We start from the raw sequence: 16528 nt of genomic DNA on the forward strand, positions 1-16528 counted from the left end.
TATTTATTTATTTGAGAAAGAGAGAATGAGAGACAGAGAGCACGAGAGGGAAGAGGGTCAGAGGGAGAAGCAGACTCCCCACTGAGCAGGGAGCCCGATGTGGGACTCGATCCCTGGACTCCAGGATCACGACCTGAGCCGAAGGCAGTCGCTTTACCGACTGAGCCACCCAGGCGCCCACAGTGACATTCTTTTAATTCTTTTTCTAAATGGTTCTTTATTTGACTATAGAGACAAGAGAGTATAGTGCCCTTCCAGCTCTAAAATTCTATTAAGAAGATGATAAAATTGAAGAAAAAACCCTGTAGTGTAAGAAGTCTTTCTGTTTCATAGGAATTCTTAGATAATAGTGAATGTTTAATAAATAATTGAACTGAATTGGCATTTAGTAGTTGCTGACACTAAACAATTTTCTCATACGTACACACGTGGCCTGTAAAAGTACTTAATTCTTCAATTTTTTTTCCCCTCTAAGTATACAGGTGTGTGTTGAGTGGGCCAAGGTTAATACGTGGTTACACAGCAGAAAAAAACTGAGAAACACAGTCTTGATTTTTTAAATATAATGGTCATTTACAAACTTATTTAGAAACTTAATTACTTTCAGGGTGCCTGGGTAGGTCAGATGATTAAGCATCTGCCTTCAGCTCAGGTGATGATCTCTAGGTCCTGGGATCGAGCCCCACATCCTCTCCACCTGCTCTGTCTCTCTCACTCTCTCTCAAATGAATAAATAAAATCTTAAAAAAAAGAGAAAAAACTTTATTACTTTTTTAAAGTTTCCATTATTTGCACCCTTGGAATATGTTGCAGGTTTGTTTTTGTTTTTGTTTTTTTAAGTGAAATTATACATAATTTTAACCCCAGACTTCATAATTCCAGAGACCACCATTTGATTTCTTGCATTGTAATGAAATTGCACAAGAATATACAGTATACATCTAGAAATCACAGATCTTATCAGCTACGATTTAGAGATGAAATCCAATTGTTGCTCAGCCTGTCCACAGAGAAGAGAAAACAAATGGCTTTTGGACCTAAGTAAGGTGTGGAATGACCTTTTCAGCATAGTCTATGAGGTTATGAAGAAGGTGTCTTTTTCTTTAAATTTTTTTAAAGATTTTATTTATTTATTTGAGAGACAGAGTGAGAGAGCACAAGCAGGGGGAACGACAGAGCAAGAGAGAGAAGCAGGCTAACCGCTGAGCAGGGAGCCCGATGTGGGCCTCGATCCTAGGACCCTGGGATCACAACCCGAGCCGAAGACAGATGCTTAACTGACTGAGCCACCCAGGGGCCCCGAAGGTGTCTTTAACATAACAATCAACCTTCCAGATTTTCATGTCCTTTCGCTTAGTTCTCAGGATATGATATCATTACAGAGACATGGTGCTATGTTCCTGCTTACTCTCCGTATGATATTCTCCACTGACTCCATCTGGAGAATACTTAGCTAGTCTCTCAAGGGGAACCATTTGGTTCAGACCTCACCAAAGACACTCAAATTTGAATTCTTGACCCAAGTGAGATTCATGTCAGAAAAACACCGTGAGGACTGCAGAAAGACAACATTCTTCAAACAGTTTAAAATAGATCACCCAGGGGCACCTGGGTGGCTCAGTCGGTTAAGTGTCTGCCTTTAGCTCAGGTCATGATCCCAGGATTCTGGGATCAAGTTCCACGTTGGGCTCCCTGGGGTCTGCTTCTCCTTCTGCCCCTCGGCCCACTTGTTTTCTCAATCTTTCTCTCTCTCTCAAATAAATAAATAAAATCATAAATAAATAAATAAAATAAGATAAAATAAAATAGATCACCCAGGGCACCTGGCTGGCTTAGTTGGAAGAGCGGACAACTCCTGATCTCTGTGTTGTGAGTTTGAGTCCCATGTTGGGTATAGAAATTACTTAAATAAATAAACTTTTACAAAAATAGATCACCGAGCTTGAGGTGCCATATAATTAAATTTTGATATAAATCATATAACCAATTTTCTTGTAAATTAGCATAATTAGGGGCGCCTGGGTGGCTCAGTCAGTTAAGCGTCTGCCTTCAGCTCAGGTCATGATCCCAGGTCCTAGGATCGAGCCCCGCAACCGGCTCCTTGCTTAGCAAGGAGTCTGCTTCTCCCTCTGCTCCACCTGCTTGTGCTCTCTCTCTCTCTCTGTCAAATAAATAAATAAATTCTGTAAAAAAAAAAGCATAATTATATTGTTTTGTATTTTAGAAGGTGTTGAAATCACTATTTTATTATTTGTGAACATTTAAAACATACCCCAATTTTTGTAAACATCGTTCTATCATTTTTTAAATATGTAAAATACCTCAGGGCACCTGGGTGGCTCAGTCGTTAAGTGTCTGCCTTTGGCTCAGGTCATGATCTCAGGATCCTGGGATCGACCCCTGCATCAGGCTCCCTGCTCCGCAGGAAGCCTGCTTCTCCCTCTCCCACTCCCCCTGCTTGTGTTCCCTATCTCACTGTGTCTCTGTCAAATAAATAAATAAAATCTTTAAAAAATAAATATGTAAAATACCAGAAACCTCAAAAAAGGTGACTTAGTTTCCTCTCAATTTCTGACAGACTCTGACTATACATACTTCCAAACATCTATTTATTTTTTTTTAAGATTTTTTATTTATTTATTTGACAGAGAGCACAAGTAAGCAGAGTGGCAGGCAGAGGGAGAGGGAGAAGCATGCTCTCCACTGAGCAAGGAGCCGGACGTGGGGCTCGATCCCAGGACCCTGGGATCATGACCCGAGCCGAAGGCAGCCGCTCAACTGACTGAGCCAACCAGGTGCCCCACTTCCAAACATTTGAAACAACATATAATTGCATATATTTCCTTAGCTGCCTCCCCAACTGGATTATCAGCTTGAGAAGAAGCCATTGTTTATCTATCAGTGTACCAAGTACCTAGCACAGTGCTTAATACAGAGTGGATGCTTGGGGCGCCTGGGTGGGTCAGTCATTAACCGTCTGCCTTTGGCTCAGGCCACGGTCCCAACATCCTGGGATCGAGCCCCACATCGGGCTCCCTGCTCAGCAGGAAGTCTGCTTCTCCCTCTCCCGCTCCCCCTGCTTGTGTTCCCTCTCTCGCTGTGTCTCTTTCTGTCAAACAAATAAATAAATAAATAATACAGAGTGGAAGCTTTATACACATTTATGGATCTATGACTATATCTAGCAAGCAGAAAGGGCTTTTTTTTTTTCTTTCAGACTACAGTACTTTTGCGTTAGTCTCCTTTAGACAGAAGTGGTGAAGAGGGAAGTATAGCTCCTATTAAGTTCTTGCTGTTGCCAGTTCCAATTTTGTTTTTTTTTTGCCTTTTATTGCTTTTTTTAAATATTTTATTTTTAGGTAATCTCTACATCCAATGTGGGGCTCAAACCTGACACCCCAAGATCAAGAGTCACATGCTCCACCCACTGAGTCAGCCAAGAGCCCCATATTTTTGCCTTTTATTTCTAAAAAACACTGTAATACCTTCTGAAAATGTTTACTAGGGACAAGAACAAAAATAAGTTTGCAGAGGGCACCTGGGTGGCTTAGTCGGTTAAGCATCTACCTTCAGCTCAGGTCATGATCCCTGGGTCCTGGGATTGAGTCCTGCATCCAGCTCCCTGCTCAGTGGGGAGTCTGTTTCTCCCTCTCCCTCTGCCTGCCACTCCCCCTGCTTGTGCGCTCTTTCTCTCTCTCTCTCATAAAAATAAATAAATAAAATCTTTAAAAAAAAAACAATGGAAGTAATAAATATCCTTGCATTCAATAAAAATATTATAAATAATATAAAATTATATATAATACATAAATGACATAAATAAACATAAAATTGCTTTTCAAACGTACATGTGCAGTAATCCAATGACAAGTATGCATTGTTAAAAGTAATATTTTCACTTTAATAAAGTCATGGGGAAATTTACTGGAAAAGTATGGATTTCTCATCAACTCATGGAAGCAACATGTATTTGCTCTTTATGATGTATTTTTCTTGGCTTCAGACTGGAAGGACCTTTCATGACTAACAGTTTTGCCTGTTCCCCTTGAAAAACTCAAAAGCTATGCTCTCATCTGTCTGAAATGATATAAATATGGATTTGGGGAACCAAGGTTTGAGATCATGAAACAGTGAAATCAACAAAAGAAAAGCACAGGCAACATTAGGTTTTACCTCCCTGCTATAGATTCTCCTTGGCTCTGGCATTTGCCCCCAAATTCAGGCTCCTGGTGACAGGGCAGAGCCTAGAATAAGGCAAATGAGGCACTCACCTCAGGCATCAAATTTTAGGATGCTCCAAAAAAACTCAGTATTTAACACAACCTATTTAAAAATAAAAATCAATGCAAGAACAATCCCTGATAAATAAAATATCAACAACAAAAACCAGATCAGACCCTGTGCATGCACAATACGGCCTCACTTGCTTCACCCTGCTCCTTTATTTACAAAAACGTGATCAGCCAGAGGACTTTAGTTTGTCCATTTGATCTTAAAAAATATTTCATTAAAAATATTATCTCAGGGCAGGGTGGTGCCTGGGTGGCCCAGTTTGTTAAGCTTCTGCCTCTTGATTTCAGCTCAGGTCGTGATCTCAGGGTCCTGAGATTGAGCCTTATGTCAGGCTCTGCACTCAGCATGGAGTCTGCTCAGGATTTTCTCCCTTTCCCTCTGCCCCTCCTGCTGCTCTCTCTCTCTCTCTAGAATAAAATAAATAATAAAAATGTTTAAAAATATTATTTTGAGGCTCCAGGGTGCCTCAGTTGGTTAAGGAACCAACTCTTGATCTCAGCTCAGGTCTTGATCTCGGGGTTGTGAGTTCCTTTTTTTTTTTAGTATTATTCAACTTTTTTTTTTTAAGATTTTATTTATTTATTTGAGAGAGAGAGATAACAAGCAGGGTAAGGGGCAGGAGGAGAAGCAGGCTCTCCACTGAGCAGGGAGCCCGATGTGGGGCTCAATCCAAGGACCCCAGGATCATGACCTGAGCTGAAGGCAGACGCTTAACAACTGAGCCACCCAGACACTCCTCAGGGTTTAGAGTTCAAACCCCACACTGGGCTCCACACGGGGTGTGGAGCCTACCTAAAAAAAAATTATCTTGATCATCAATTTTTTTTTAGAGATTTACTTATTTATTTTAGAGGGAGAGAGAGCAAGAGCAGGGGGAAAGGCAGAGGGAAAGAATCTTCAAGCAGACTCCCCATACTTGGGGCTGTCTCACGACCCATGAGATCATGAGCTGAGCCGAAACCAAGAGTTGGATGCTTTCCCACTGAGCCACCCAGGCGCCCCTCAATCATTGAATTTTTCTTGCCTCCTTAAATTTTGCACCCTTGGGGTTCCTGGGTGGCTCAGATGTTAAGTGTCTGCCTTTGGCTCAGGTCATGGTCCCAGGGTCCTGGGATGGAGTCCCACATTGGGCTCCCTGCTCAGCGGGGAGCCTGCTTCTCCCTCTCCCACTCCCCCTGCTTGTGTTCCCTCTCTCACTGTGTCTCTCTGTCAAATAACTAAATAAAATCTTTAAAAAAAAAGTAATATTTGGTCACTGGGCAGGACTAGGACTAAGGTGAGGCAAGTGAGGCACTTGCCAAGGGTGCAAAAAAATTTTTTTAAAGATTTTATTTATTTATTTGACAGAGAGAGACACAGCGAGAGAGGGAACACAAGCAGGGGGAGTGGGAGAGGGAGAAGCAGGCTCCCCGCTGAGCAGGGAGCCCAATGTGGGACTCCATCCCAGGACCCTGGGACCATGACCTGAGCCGAAGGCAGACACTTAACCGACTGAGCCACCCAGGCGCCCCCAAATATTACTTTTTAAAAGTCACTTTAATGCCACGAAATATTTCAGAACTCATGTTGGAGCCTGGGGTGAAGGGCAAGTAGCAGTCTGGAATCCAGAAGAGTAAAGCCTAATGATACCCATGGTGAAATAGATTGTTAAAAACACACTGAAGAAAAAAAACAAGAAAATGTCTTAGGTACTATTCAGGGCCATTCCCCCTCAGAGGTAACATACCCTGAAGTAGGCAACTTCCTCAACCTTATAAAAGCATCTAGGAAAAACCCACAGCTAAAATAATGATTCATGGGGAAGACGAAAGCCTTCCCCCTGAGATCAGAAACCAGTCAAGAATGCCCACTCTTACCACATCTATTTAACATTTCACCGGAAATTTTAGCCAAGAGAATTAGTCCAGGAAAAAAAAAAAGAAAAGAAAAGAAAAAGCAACCAGATTTGAAAGAAAGAAGTGAAAATATCTATATTCTCAGATGCCATGATCTTATATAAAGAAAGTCTTAAAGATACACATACACACACACACACACACACACACACACACACTCACACACACATTAGAGCTAATAAACAAGCTTGGCAAGGTTGCGAGCTAGAAGATCCACACACAAAAATAAATCCTATTTCTATATACTAGCAATGAACTATCCAAAAATGAAGTTAAGAATGCAATTCTACCAAGACCATTCGATAGCGGAAGCAATAGTCTTTTTTTAACAAATGATGTCAGAACAACTGGATAATCCACCTACAAAAGAATGAAGTTGGATCTTAACTCACACCATGTGCAAAAAATTAACTCAAATGGATCAAAGATATAAATGTAAAAGCCAAAACTAGAAAACTCTTAGAAGTAAACATAGGGGTAAATCTTCATAATTTCTTAGATAGAATACCAAATCATTAACAACAAAAGAAAAAAATCAATTGTACTTCATCAAAATGAAAAACTCTTGTGCTTCAAAGGACACTATCAAGAAAGTGAAAAAGCCATCCCACAATACAGAAGAAAATATTTGTAAATTGTATACCTGAGAAAGGTCCAGCATCTGCAATATATATATAAAAAACTATTACAACAATAAAAAGGCAAATAATCCTCTTTCATTTCAGCAGTCCACTCCCTCAGACCACATTTGTAAGATCCACTCTGCCTGCTCCCTGCCGCTTACAAGATCCTCCCTGGCAGCACTTCTCAGCTCCTTTCTGAGGACTGCCCTCCCTATTTGCTCATTCACTCTCATTCCTAAGGTCCACTCTTCCGGTTCCTCCCTCTTCCCATTTCTACTGATTGCCCTCACAGCTGCTCCCTGTCTCATATTTCACATCTCAATCCCTGCTCCTTCCTCCTCATTTCTGAAGTCCACCCTCCCTCCCCACTTATAAGGTCAACTTTCCCTGCTCTGTGCCCTTCCATTTCAAAGTTCCACCCTCAATGTTCTGCAGCCTCCCACTTCTAGGGTCTTCCATCCTTACGCTACTCCTTCCATTTCTAAGATCTTTTGCCCTTGCTCCTCTTCAACCCCACTTCTAATGTTAGCTTTCCTTACTCCTCCCTCCCCACTAAGGTCCACTCTCCTCACTCTGCTTTCCCTCTTATTTTTGGAAGTCTGCCTCCCTCTTCTTCTACTCTTTCCCATTCATCTCTAAATACCATCTGCTCTGCTCTTCCCATGTCTAATTATTTGCCTCTCCTGCTCTTCTCCACCCTCACAGCTCTCCCTTCTCGTAATAAGGTTATGTCCTCCCTGTTCTTACTCACCTCATTTTTATGGCACACTCTCCTTCCCCTGCTTCCTTCCCTGCTTCCCACTCTTACCCCTGCATCTCCACTCCTACCCCGCTCAACCGCCATTTCTAAGTTCGCCATTATCTAAGTTTGACCCTCCCTGCTCCGCTCTCCAACGCTCGACTCAAAGTGAAATGCACTGCTCTTCCCATTCGAGGTTCAGCCCTCCTTGCTCCTCCCTTTCTCATTTCTAAAGCTGCCCTTGCTTTTCAGCTCTTCTCCCCACTGTTGAAGCTTTCTCTTTCCCGGCTCGTCTGCCCCCCATCCCCCACTCCACCCCATCTCCTGCCATTTTTAGTCAGCCTCCTTGCTCTGCTCCCTCTCACTCATTTATGAAGTCGTCCTTCCCTTTTCCCCTCCCTGTCCCCATTTCCGAAGTGGGTGATAGTCCTGAAGAGGTCTGAGGTTAAGAGATTAGAAGGTGCCTGTGGAGAGGAAAGTTGGTCTAGAGTGTATAGCACCAATCAACAAGCTAGCAAGCAAATAAACCACCCCTCTGCCCGGTCTTCCTGCCCGCTTTCACTCTTTGAAAATTAGCCCCTGGAAAGTAGTCATTTGTGACAGGCTCTCAGATTCAAAAAGTGATTTCGAGGAGCCTGTGGCCCCACATGTGAAGTGGGGGGGGGGGTAGCTTGCTATCAATCCTTAGGAGAATAAAATATATGGAGATTGCTGGCTTTTTATTTCCCTCAGCCTGAACCTTCAGCAACCCTCACGTCTCACACAATTTCTGTCAGCTTTCGCCAGTTTCCCGCCCACGAGGAGTCATGGGAAAATGGGAGCAGAAAGGAAGGGCAGGAGCTAAGCTGGCCTGGGCTTTATCCACGTTGGGGCAGGACTGGCGCACAGAGTGCAAGCCTCGCCACCGAGGAGCGTATGCCTCATGGAGCCTCTTCCAGCCTGCCCCAAGCCGAGGGCTACTATTCAAAGCCAGTGAGCCTAGACTAGTGGGGGCTGGAGTCTGGGGTCTACATACCTAGAGACATATCTAGATAAGTCGTCTTTCCCCCATTGTTAGGTTCTTTGAGCAATTTTCCAGAAGGTGTTGGGTTGGAAAGCGAAGCCATCTCCTCAGCGAAACCGCGCCGGCTCTGAGGTAAGCTGGTGTATTGCGCCTGCTCAGTGCTCCCTAGGGCTCCGGCTAAACTTGTCACCCAATCACAGTCTTTCCCTTCACTGTCGCTAAGGCTCAGGGGGAGGAGCTTAGCCCTTACCCCTCCACAGACATCCTATCAGAAACTTGGCTCATAAAAAAAAAAAAAAAGATCCGCCCATTTCTTTCCCGCGCTTTCTGGAAACTGGTGCATCTGCCACCCAGTCAGTTGCAACTTTTTTTTCTTCTGTGACCTCTTGACCCTCTCCTTTTGTAACAAAGAAAAAACGATTTGTCCTCTTTGCTGTTGGCGTTCTTGGTGAGTATAACCTTATGTTCTTGATGTGATAGACTGGTTCTCTGCTTCCCTCAAATTTGAAGATCTACCACAAATCTAGCAGTTAGGGCCCACCCACAAGCTTGCCGCACCACATACTTTTTGAGGACTTCCCTAAAGATGTGTCCATGACATTTCTTTTTTTTTTTTTTTTTAGATTTTTTTTTTTTTTTTTTTTTATTTACTTGAGAGAGAGAGAATGAGAGAGAGCACAAGAGGGAAGAGGGTCAGAGAGAGAAGCCGACTCCCTGCCGAGCAGGGAGCCCGAATGCGGGACTCGATCCCGGGACTCCAGGATCATGACCCGAGCCGAAGGCAGCCGCTCAACCAACTGAGCCACCCAGGCGCCACATTTCTTAAGGAAAAAATATAATCATTTCTCTTACCACCTTAATACTGCTCAGTATACACTATTTCTAAATGTTAGAAGACTCCTGGGTATCCCTGGTTCTTCAGAGGAAATAAAAATCAAATGAATAAATTTTGAGAGCTAAAACTGAAGTTGTTACAGAAATCACAACATAAACATCTGAAGAGATTGTAAAATGTAAATTATTTAACTATTTGTTGTATTTAAGTCATTATTTAGCATGAGGAGCCTAATGATTAATATATCTTTTTCTCAAGGCATATACAGTTGGTGAAGACAATAAATACATGTAAAATATTAATTTAGATGCTATAATTCAGTCTGTCAGTAAATACTGAGCTGTTCACTGTGTTAGGCTCTGATGATACTGTTATCTATAAAATATATATGAGACTTACAGGAGAAAATCACCTATGGTATCAAGAAAAAATTCATTTAAGACTTGAAAAATTAGGGAGTAATTTTAGGGGTGGGAATGCCATTTCCTCTTGGGGGAAGCAGCCCTACCAGCACTTTGAAAAGTTGAAGCCATTTCATATGGTGTGGTACTGAAAGATGAATCTGAAGAGATCAGCAGAGAATAGATTATGGAGGGACTTTTATGCAGTGGGTTTGGAGCATTTTTTTAAATATCAGATTTATTGAATTATAGAGTAAGAAGGGAAGAGGACCAAAGACGGAATCCCAAGGAAATCACAAAGGAAATTGAGTAGAAAATATCAGAGAGCTATGGGAAAAACCAGGAAAGAAGCGTCCAGGAAATAAAGGGAACATTCTAAGGGGAACTTAGTAGTCCCCCAAAGCAAGTATTGCTGAACAATCAAGTTAGTGAAGAACTGCAGAATTCTGGGGCACCTGGGTGGCTCAGTCGGTTAGGTGGCTGCCTTCGGCTCAGGTCATGATTCCAGGGTCTTGGGATCTAGCCCCATATTGGCTCCCTGCTCTGCAGGAAGCCTGCTTCTCCCTCTCCCACTCCCCCCTGCTTGTGTTCCCTCTCTTGCTGTGTCTCTCTCTATCAAGTAAATAAATAAATCCAAAAAAAAAAAAAAAAGGAACCACAGAATTCCTTAAATTTAGTAATTAAGAGTTGGTTGGTTGTTTTTCTAACCTCTGGCAGACTTTTAATAGGCTGTAAGTTGAGGATTAATCAATTAGTTAATTTTTGTTTAATGAACACATACAACATTTACCATCTGCTGGGCACTGTTCTAAGAGCTTTACAAATATCCATTCACTTAATACTCACAATAAACCCATAAGTGAGAACTAGTATTATTTCCTTTATACATGTAAGGAAATGAAGGCACAGAGCATTTAAAATTTTCCCAGGGACAAAAAACTAGTATACAGTGGAGTTTTCAACCCCAGGCAGTCTGGCTTTAGAATTCATGCTTTTAACCACTACTTTCACAAGGTAGAATACAGTGGGGTTTTGGATTTTTTTTTTTTTTTAATAATCCCTACTCCAAATTTGGGGCTTGAACTCATGACCCCAAGATCGAGAGTCATATGTTCTACCAACTGAGTTGGCCAAGCACCTATACAGTGGGCATTTTTAATGGGAAAGATTTAATTAAACATACTTACAGGCTATGGGAAAGAGAGGCATTAAAAATAAAGAGATTAAGGGGCGCCTGGGTGGCTCAGTCGGTTAGGCGGCTGCCTTCGGCTCAGGTCATGATCCCAGGGTCCTGGGATCGAGCCCCGCATCGGGCTTCCTGCTCCGCGGGAAGCCTGCTTCTCCCTCTCCCACTCCCCCTGCTTGTGTTCCCTCTCTTGCTATGTCTCTCTCTGTCAAAAAAAAAAAAAAAAATTAAAAAAGAGAATAAGAAATGATGAAAAGATGAAATTAAGATAAATTCTAATTAGAAGAATAGTCTTGAATAGGAGGGGGAAAAATGTACTAAAAAGGTGAATCTTAATACATTAAAAATTTCCTATGTATCACACAAGTTTTCCCAAGCCTCATCTTCAGTCTGTGGCTATCTGCAGTAGTACATTAATAGTAATAATTCAAATTTCAATAATTTCTGTTTCCCTATAATCTTGTAGTATATCCAGCTCCCTGAAATATGTTTCCCCTAATATTTCCTCAGTGAGTTGCAGTGTGGCGGGGGGGTCTTTCATGAATGTAATCACAAACAATCCAGTGAGCTGCCATACAGAACCTGCTATTCCTTTCCTTTTACCTTCCTCTGGACTCCTTTTTTTGGTACCACCATCTACTTTAAGCTCCATCAGCTCCTGGTACAAATAAGGAATTGGAGCCCCTAAGAAGTCAAAAGCCACATGCTGACGTAGAAAACTTCTGTCTCTCCTTCTGGGTCACTTCTATTAGAGGGACACCAAAGTGATGCTTCTAGATCCCAATGTCCTAAAGAGTTTTACTGGAACATTTTTGTTGTTGTTAATTTGGGGTTTGTTTTGTTGTGTTTTTAAATTTGCAGTCCCCTCCTTCCTTAGATTTCAGAATTGAGTCTAGTAGAAATTGGGCCAGGAGACAACTTTGAGAGAGAGAGAGAGCGCGAGAGAGCAAGAGAGAGCTCTTATATAACATTGCTTTGCATAAAATTGCTTCTCTCCTCTGACAACATTTTGTTATTTAATGAGTTTGGCCTTACATAATTTTTCTTAGGAAGAATTCTCTGCCTGCATTCAAATAGGCTTAGGTTTGGGGCGCCTGGGTGGCTCAGTCGTTAAGCGTCTGCCTTTGGCTCAGGTCATGATCCTGGAGTCCTGGGATTGGGTCCTGGGATCAGGTCCTGGGATCAGGTCCTGGGATCGAGTCCTGCATCAGGCTCCCTGCTCAGCGGGAAGCCTGCTTTTCCCTCTCCCACTCCCCCTGCTTGTGTTCCTGCTCTCGCTGTGTCTCTCTCTGTCAAATCAATCAATCAATCAATCAATCAATCAGTCAATCTTCACATAGGCTTAGTTCAAACAGAGTTCCCCTGCTACATAAAGATTAATGTACAGTTCAGAATGTTGTTTCTCTAAATCAATTGTAGAACAATTGGGTATTTTCTAGTCAAGGATCTTTCAGTTGGAAATAACAAAAGTCTACTCCAACTAGGTTAAATGAAAAGGAGGATTTATTAGAAGAATCAAGTGAAGGTCAAGAGTGTGAAGTATAGTTTATCCTCCCAAAAGACTGAACTGGTTAATTTATTTGATACACCCACAGGATTTGATAGAATTGATTACTTTCTCCTCCTTGAAATGTTTTCTTCTCTTGACTCTTAGTGATGAAGGAGCAGAAGTCTAGCTGAGGACAAAGCACAAGCAACCCCCCCCACACCCCCAAAACACACTCTGGGCGGGATCTGTGGGACATTCCTCCAGGAAACTGCCAACTATCTTAATGTTAATACTTTGCTAGAGGGAAGAACAACCTTAGCTTGATAATAGCCAGGTCTCCAGTATCCTGAGGGTCTTCTTTAGCATATGAAAGTCCTTTTGGACACCTCCCTTTTTCCTTACCTCCCCCATCCGCATAGTATGTAATTAATAGCTCCTCACAACCCCACTGCAGCTCCTTCTGCCAGCAGGTCCTGTCCCCATGCTTTAAATAAAACCACCATTTTGCACCAAAGACGTCTTAATAATTCTTTCTCGGCCATCAGCTCCGGACCTCACCCTAGCAAACCTCACCTACATTCCAAATCTACATCACTAAGACCTTTCTATCCTGGGTTTCCGTGTACCTTACTGGCTGCTCCATTTCTGTTTTCTTTTCTAGCCACTCCCTGTCCTCTAAACCACTGCTGCGTTGGAGTGACCTTATTAAAACGCAGTTAGCTGGGCTCCACCCCCGGAGATTCTGATTCAGGAGGTCAGAAATAGGGAAGAAAAGTGTGTATTTCTAACAAGTTCCCATGTGATGGTGATGTTACTGGTCTAGGGACCACACTTTGAGACCCACTGCTTTAAACACTGGAACAAGAGCCCGGTCTATACTCAGTTTCTGTATTTACGTATACTGCCTTGTGATCTCATCCAGTCTCATGGTTTTCAAAAGCAGCTATAGAGATGTTTCCCTTGAGTCTCTAGCTCAGACCTCTATACCAAAAGTTTGTATGACTGATATACCTACTCAACATATCTACTCAGATATACAACGGTCATCACAAACTTAATTTTTCAAGACCAAATTCTTATCTTCCCTCACAAAACCTGCTCTTGCCACGTTCTGCCCCATTTCAGTAAATGGCAATTCCGTTCTTTTCCTTTCTTTAGTTATTTAAATTCCAGTTGGTTAACATGCAGTGTAATATTAGTTTCAGGTGTAGAATTCCATGATTCATCACTTACATACAACAAGTGCTCATCACAAGGGCCCTCCTTAATTCCCATCCCCCATCTAACCCAACCGCCCCTCCCATCTCCCCTCCAGCAACCCTCAGTTTTTTCTCTATTAATTGTCTGTTTTATGGTTTGCATGGCCACTCTAGTCTCTATTTGCTCAGGACCAAGCATTCCAAGTCATTCTTCACTATCATGCCCTCTATCCAGTCCAGCAGCAAATGCCGTGAGCTCTACCTTCAGAATATATCCAGAATCTCACCACTTGTCTCCACCTCCACCATGACCATCTTGATTCAGGCCAACATCATTTCTTACCCTGATTATTGGACTAGCTTCCTAACCAGTCTTCGTAGTTCTGCCACAGCTCTTCGTCTAGTCACCACACAGAAGCTAAAATGAGGCTTTTAAAACATTAGTCAGCTGCTCAGCAAATGAAGTCCTTTCCTATTTTTGTGAACATCTCACCATTAGAATCTTATTGAGAGGCAGAGCCTGTCTCCCATTACAAACCAAGAAAATTTCCAAGAAACTGAGCGAAAACATATGACCTGGACTTGGCCTGCATGGAAGCTGGTATTTGTACAACACAGAAGCTGGGCCAGTGTGGATTTCATTCTGGCCACAACAGCCAGTCCCTAGGGCCAACAATGGTAGTGGTATGGTTCCAGCATCAGCATATGGCCCTGGTGGCCTCATCGGATTAATTTTGAGGTATGATTTTAGTGACAATTCTGAATTTCTTTTTTTTTTTTGTAAAGATTTTCTAATTTATTTATTTGACAGAGAGAGAGCGAGCACGCACAAACAGACAGAACAGGAGGCAGAGGGAGAGGGAGAAGCAGAATCCCCGCTGAGCAGGGAGCCTGATGTGGGACTCGACCCCAGGACTCTGGGATCACGACCCAAGCTGATGGCAGTTGCTTAACCAACTAAGCCACCCAGGCACCCCACAATTCTGAATTTCTAGCCATTCTTGGTTCCTGTCCTTTTTCTTGAGCCTGGTTCTCTAGAGTCTGTAGCTATTTCTTGAGCCACCCAAGTGACTTTCAATAAATTCCTTCCATTCTTAAGGCAACCAGAGTTAGTCCCATTCAACTAAGAACCCTGTTACTATGGGTATCAATAGAACATCCAGTATAAGAGAAGAAACACAATGAGTTTTGCTTTAGGGTCAGCCACCATATACTAACTGACAAACCGGATTGAAACAAGGGAAATCAACTAAGTTTGCGAGGATATTTAAATCATGTTATGTGAAGCATTATTGCAGAAATTGTAGATGTTTGAGCCTGTGGAAATCTCAGGGGACCGAAACTGTTTAAAAAAAAAAAAAAAATCCTGGGAAGAGGTTGTTATTTTGTGCAGCGCTAGAGGGCAGCACTAGCTCAAGTTACAGGAAAATGGATTTCTGCACTATATAGAGACATTCCAATAGTTAAACTACAATAATTGGACAAAACTACAACAATCAGATAAACTGCCTTGAACTGAGGTATTGACACTGGAAGCACTGAAGCAGAAACTAAATTACTGACTACTTCAATGGGTTACATTCAGTGATCTCTGAGGTTCCTTCTAAATCTGAGGCTGCAGAAAAACAAACACCTGGTGACTTCTTTGGCCAATGAGTGGAGTCACATGATTTAGAGACCACTATCAGTCCGGCAGGTTTCTTTTTTTATTTTTCTTTTTTAAGATTTTATTTATTTGAGAGAGAGAGAGGCAGAGAGAGAGAGAAAGAGCATGAGCAGTCGGGGGAGAGGGAGAAGCAGACTCTCTGCTGAGCAGGGAGCCCAACGTGGGGCTCAATCCCAGGACACCCCAGGATCATACCCTGAGCTGAAGGCAGACACTTAACCAAGTGAGCCACCCAGGCATCCCATGTTTCTAAAATAATAGGAATGATAATAAAAGAAAAAATAGGTAATCATTCCCATGTAGAGAAGTGAGAGCAACATAGATTTTATGTACCTAGAATGGAAATTAAGCACTATGATATTTTAGTGCAAAATTAGGTATTAATTTACACGTACTTGGGGTGCCTGGGTGGCTCAGTGAGTTGAGTGTGTACCTTCGGCTCAAGTCATGGTCCCAGGGTTCTGGGATGGAGTCCTGCTTCGGGCTCCCTGCTGAGCGGGGAGCTTGCTTCTCCCTCCCTTCCCAGCTCAGTGTGCTCACGCACGTGCGCGCTCTCTCTCTCTCCATCTCTCTCTAATAAATAAATAAGTTTTTTAAAAATTTACATATGCTTAACTATTCTTTCCTTGGCAGATTTCTCTGGCAAAGTATCATAACAAGCTATTTTGATTTAAAAGTTAAGTGCTTTAAGGAAAGAGTTCTGTCATAATGGTTTTTTAAAAAAATTTTTTTTATTTTTAAGTAATCTCTTCACCCAACATAGGGCTCGAACTCACAACCCTGAGACCAAGAATCGCATGCTCTTCCGAATGAGCCAGCCAGGCACCCCTATTGTAATGCTCTTAACAGATATTTTGGGGAATACAGTGATTCCTATTACTTGTGTTAAACAACAAAATTCAACCGAGTAAATTTAAAGATCGAATTGGCGTTATTTATTGATTCATGAATTGGGAAGAACCCCACCTAGCAGATAGAAAGGACCTCCAAAGAACTATAGGAAAGGAAAGGTTTTTAATTCAGAAAAGGAAGTTTATTAGCAAAGAAGGCATTGTTTCAGGCAAGTTTGCTTTCCTAAGGAAGGGGTCTAATGGCAGATTTCCACACTAGTGCTGACTAAGTAATTCCAGATCAACTGGTTAACGATTATGTTCCTGGAAGAGTCTGAAACCGCAAATAGATTAGGTATTAAGTCTCAA

At 42.3% G+C, this 16528-nt stretch overlaps 1 protein-coding gene across 1 annotated transcript in view; it reads right to left on the reverse strand.

The window, feature by feature from the left end:
- The window catches only part of LUZP4 (leucine zipper protein 4), a 43177-nt gene extending 34513 nt beyond the window's left edge, over nucleotides 1–8664 (reverse strand). Inside the window, 2 exon segments of the mRNA XM_027608686.2 lie at nucleotides 6832–6849; nucleotides 8566–8664. Coding sequence (XP_027464487.2) covers nucleotides 6832–6849; nucleotides 8566–8656 — 109 coding nt within the window. The 5' untranslated portion in view covers nucleotides 8657–8664.
- Between the last annotated feature and the right edge of the window lie 7864 nt (nucleotides 8665–16528).

This window comes from Zalophus californianus, chromosome X (genome assembly GCF_009762305.2).
Source record: "Zalophus californianus isolate mZalCal1 chromosome X, mZalCal1.pri.v2, whole genome shotgun sequence".
Taxonomy (NCBI): domain Eukaryota; kingdom Metazoa; phylum Chordata; class Mammalia; order Carnivora; family Otariidae; genus Zalophus; species Zalophus californianus.